Source organism: Cucumis sativus, chromosome 4, assembly GCF_000004075.3.
Source record: "Cucumis sativus cultivar 9930 chromosome 4, Cucumber_9930_V3, whole genome shotgun sequence".
NCBI classification, from domain to species: Eukaryota; Viridiplantae; Streptophyta; class Magnoliopsida; order Cucurbitales; family Cucurbitaceae; genus Cucumis; species Cucumis sativus.
In genome coordinates this window covers 19,339,698-19,344,805 of record NC_026658.2, presented here as the reverse complement: position 1 = coordinate 19,344,805, position 5,108 = coordinate 19,339,698, and the positions used below count along the sequence as shown (strand labels likewise).

The 5,108-nt window shown below is 30.4% G+C and overlaps 1 protein-coding gene across 1 annotated transcript; it reads left to right on the top strand.

The window, feature by feature from the left end:
• On the top strand, positions 1-2,296 carry LOC101220763 (transcription factor bHLH100). Its single transcript, XM_004144289.3, has 3 exons — positions 1-487; positions 902-1,264; positions 2,053-2,296. The coding sequence occupies exons 1-3, from the start codon at positions 158-160 to the stop codon at positions 2,116-2,118; spliced, it is 759 nt and encodes a 252-aa protein (XP_004144337.2). The 5' UTR covers positions 1-157; the 3' UTR covers positions 2,119-2,296.
• Positions 2,297-5,108: the final 2,812 nt, after the last annotated feature.

Here is a 5,108-nt window from a genome sequence, read left to right as displayed (position 1 = left end):
TACTTGCATTTTAATAATGAGAGAAAATATTTGTATATAAGAGTGAGGAGGCATCACCATTTCACTTTGTGCATCACACACAAAACAATTTCAAGTCACCAATATTTTCCAAAACCCTTTTACTTTCCTAATCCATTTTCATTTTTTTTTTTTTATCATGTTGGCAGTATCCTCTCCTTTGTTTTCCCCTCATCAATGGCAATTCGAAGATCCCATCTCTCTCCATCACCAACACAACTCTCTCTTCTCTCCCTTTGAACCTTCAGATCATTCATTTTACCTCCAATTCCCTCCTCCCCCGTTGGATCCTTCGCACGGTGAGCACGACCACTATCCTTCCTCTGCTGCACCCTCCCCAGAGGGTGTCTCCAACGTCTCCAAGATGGCCAAGAAACTTAGCCATAATGCTAGTGAGCGCGATCGTCGAAAGAAGATCAACTCTCTTTACTCCTCTCTACGAGCCCTCCTTCCCTCCTCAGATCAAATGGTAAGATTTATCATCTCTATCTGAAAAGTTAAGCAATATTCAAATCTTTAAATTTAGTCCTTAATATGTGATTAATTTTATGCACAAACCATACATGATCCAAATATACAAACATATTTCAACGTGAATTTAACTTAATACTAATCAGAATAACTTTGCATATCCTACAAGTCGATAAACATGTAGGTTAACCGTGCTTAATATCTTTTTTCTCTAGCCAAAATAGCATTGCGATTGTGAAATGGAGATTCAAATCTATTGATTTTTATTTACTTTGTTAAATTATCCTCATGTTAACTCCATTGTAGACTTTTAATCTCCACGGAGTTCCTTTGACCACCGTGGATAATTGAAAACGTTCGTCCATTAATGATAAATTTAGTAATAGAGAGTCGTGGTCTTTTTTTCTCACAGAAGAAACTGAGTAATCCGGCGACGATCTCGAGAATATTAAGCTACATACCAGAGCTACAACAACAAGTGGAAGAGCAGATGAGGAAGAAAGAAGAGCTCATGGCAGCGATGGTTGGACAGGAAGTTAAGAATGATGAAGAAAAGAAAATGAAATCTGCAGTTTCAAGCTCCTCATCGATCATTTCCGCAAGTCGACTTAGTCGACATGAAATGGCGATTCAGATATCCACCGATATCAACGGAGGCCAGCGAAATTATTTGTCGGAGATATTGATTTGCTTGGAAGAAGAAGGTCTCCTTCTGTTGAATGCTTCTTCATTTGAGTCTTTTGATGGGAAGATTTTCCATAATTTGCATCTTCAGGTATTTTTTATTATTATTATTATTATTATATTTTAATTTAGGTAATTTTTTTGTTTGCAAAACCATTCGTTATTTATTTTTACATTTTGAAGTGATGAATGACGTTTGAGAAAGGCTTATTTTGATCCTTTGTTAAAAAACTACTTTTTTTCTTTTTAATCAATTTTATTCCTAGATATTGTTTCATTGCAACTAATAATCAAATTATGATTGGAGGAAGAAATGAATAATGGGCTTTGGTGGAAAGATGCTGAATACAAAATGATTATATAACTAAGCTTAATGGGGTGTTTAAATTGACAGTATAAGTAAGTACATAGTTAATATTTAAATAATTAACTAATCAAATTTTCATTATTATCCCTAGTGGTATAATAAAAACAAATTTGAGTATTTAACTTTTCAATCTTTTAAGTAAAAAAACAACCATTTCTTAAAGTTATATCCTAAACTACATGAAGAAAAATCCCAAACCATCATTTTGAACATAACTTATTGGTTAAACATCATTTGCATCTCAAAAGTTGATGATTAGATGATTATTAAATTCTAATTAAACAAGATAAACTAAAAAAATAGCATATGCATATGCTTCAAATTTCTTGGGAAAAGTTATATTTAAACATGTATGAATAGCAATTATTATGTAACTTGATCTCTTTTTCTTTGTTAATATTATTTGTTTAGAAGCAACAAAGAAATTCATAGTATTTTTAAGGTAAAATTTAGAAATTAAAGTTTGATATATGAAACTTAATTATGTTGTTAATTTTGAATGATAAACACAGATGGGAAGCAATTGCAGAATGGAGCCTAAAATGCTGAGTAATATGCTGTTGGAGATGTTCCCATGACATAGGAAGACAGAGTGGATTAATATGCACCACAAGATTAATTAATTAGTAACAGTGTAATCATATTAAAAGAATTAATGGATGAAAAAAAAAATTGAAAATATCCGCCAAGTGGCATGTTTTGATAGGAACTCAATTTCTTAACCATATATGTATTTTACTAATTAATTGTACTCTCTCTCTCTCTCTCTCCCTTTTTAAATTGTATTTCTTGCCATTAATATCTCTCCCTCTCTCTTTTTTTTTTTTTTTTTTAATAACACATTAATCTAATAGAAATTACCTCCTACGACAAAAAAAAAAAAAAAAAAAACTTAAAAAAAAATCAGTCTGTAACACCTCTTTTAAATTAGTTATCAAAGAACTATCCGCTTTTAAATTTGCTACCACTACAAGAAAAGTGGTCTACGACGACAGTTATTTTCTGTCACAATTAAAATCTGTGACAGTTATTTACAGTCATAGAAGCGGAAGTCATGGAAAGTCATTCCATGACAGTTTTCTAAAACGATTGCAATAAGTTTTTTAATGACAGAAAATAAATGTCGTTAATTACTATTTTATGACAACAAATAACTGTCATATTTTATATTATGACAACAAGTAACTATCATCATTTGTGTATTAATGATAATTTAAAAATGTCGCAAATTCGTTTATTATGACATTTTTTAAATGTCAATGATATGTCAATTGTGTCAGTTATTTTTTAGAAATTAAATGTCATTGTTTTGCTATTGACGACATTTTTTTCCGGTTAAATATAGGAAATCGTGACCGTTTTTCTTATAAAAGTGTCATTGTTTTAATATTGATGACAACTATTTACAGTCAAATATAGTGCAATCATGACAGTTTTTCTGAAAACTTAAATGTCATTGTTTCGCTATTGACGACATATATACGCTATAATACACTTTGTAATATTCTTACATTTTCAATCAAGTTTCTACAATTTACAAGTACATAATTCCAGCCTTTAATCAAAACCATTGTAAAGAGCATAAGAATACACATAACAAGATTTTCTCAACAAGCATAAACGACCAACTGATAAGCCTTCATCTCTGAAAATATTCTTTGAAAGGAAACTCTTGAAGTTGTAGACTTCGGTTGAACCTACAAAGACAACATGAATATAAACATTCATCACATGACAAGAGAGTACAACTCTTATAGAAAATTTCAACATTGAGCCTTAACTATCACTACATGCATGACAAGGTTACAAAAGAGCTACCTTAGTATCACATATATAAGAATTCTTTTTTAGTGTAATCTATCCCTTATAATGTTGGTGTTTCTATGAAAAAGATTTCCAATCTTGATGAAGTCACCCACCAAGATCTTGTTGTAAAAGTCACTCACCATTGGGTTGGTTTTGTGACCTTGTTGCTATCATGTTGACTTTCTCATCTTGCTTTGCACTCAAATCATCCTGTGGCAAGTATGTAACCTAACTGAGCTTGAAACAATTGAATGAGTTTGTTCTCCCTTATTTCATTCATCTATCAATGACATTGCTCTTATTATAAAAATAAAAATAAATAAATAAAAAGCTTTTGTCTTCATCGTTGTCTTTGAATTTTCAAAGTCTTGATTTTTTTGTTCTTTTTTGTAGCTTGGACAGTTTGGTTTGCTGTTTTTGGTTCCTCTATTTATTTCTTAGGCTCTTGTATTTTTTTTGTTCTATTGTTTCTTTGGGTGTTTTACTTATTTTGTCCCCTTTCAGAGATTCTATCCTTGAACATTATTTTTCTTCCTTGTCACCAACCAATGAAAAGTTAGAAAAAATGAAAGAGCATGCATATGAATAAGAATTTTAAATGTTACATGCATAAATTCATATTAACATGGGAACATATGGCAAGTATAAATAAATTCAATCATATAGTAATATCTATCTATCTATCTCTCTATATATATGACCAAAAGAGTTATATACAACATAAATTTTATTCTACAAGCATAGTCTACACTATCAGTCAAACCTTCCCAATCATGAAAACATGAAGAAAAACTACCTACAAAATGTTTTTCCAAATTTACATATTAAGGGTTGCAAGCCGATGAAAAAGAGAAAAATAAAGTTTTGAAACTTTCCAATATAAGTCTAACAACATTCGATGGTCATGGAGTTCAATAACATAATAATGAAACTTATCCACTGCCTTTGCAACAATCCATACTGAATCATAGCAAAAACTCTAGGCAAATATTTAAAATAATGCATGAAAATACCTATGCATAATTTTACATGTCCAAAAGAAGTAAAACTTGCAGAAACTATAATCGAATTCAATTTATCTAGGCATATAATTCAGTACAATATACAAAGAACTTCTCAAAACATTATGAAACACCCCCCAATAGAATCAATCCTCTACCAACAAAACCATCTCCAAAACATTATCTAGTTCTCAAAAAATAAAATTGTTGTGCATACCAATTATATACATACAAAGTTTCATACACATACAAATTATATACATACAAAGTTTTATATCAAACATGAACTTACAGATTTTTAAAAATGAAAAATATAATTACAAGTAACGTACCAAGGTAGAATCCCAAACAATTATGCATTGGATATCGACAAGCTTGTGGGTTATTGATAGGAGGGTCGAATTGCAGCAATCCCTACAAGTTGTAGGCCCCAAAACAAAAGGTTTCCATGAACATGAACTTTTACTTAAAAAATATCGGACTCTTCCTAAGAAAAAAATAAATGCACACACATTCATATTCATTTAATTATAAGCCAATCACATATATATAAATGTGATACAATAACTATGAATTTACCTCCGTGTTGCTTTACTTTGTGTACAAGAACTATGAAATCTGCTTTACACATTCATATCCAAATATATTGAAGTAAGAGAACTTTCTGCTAATCCTCAATTCTCAATTATTCAAAATGTCATAAGGTAGTTATAGGAAGAAAATATAGTTTCATACAGTTAAAGGACTAATTTTTCAACAAT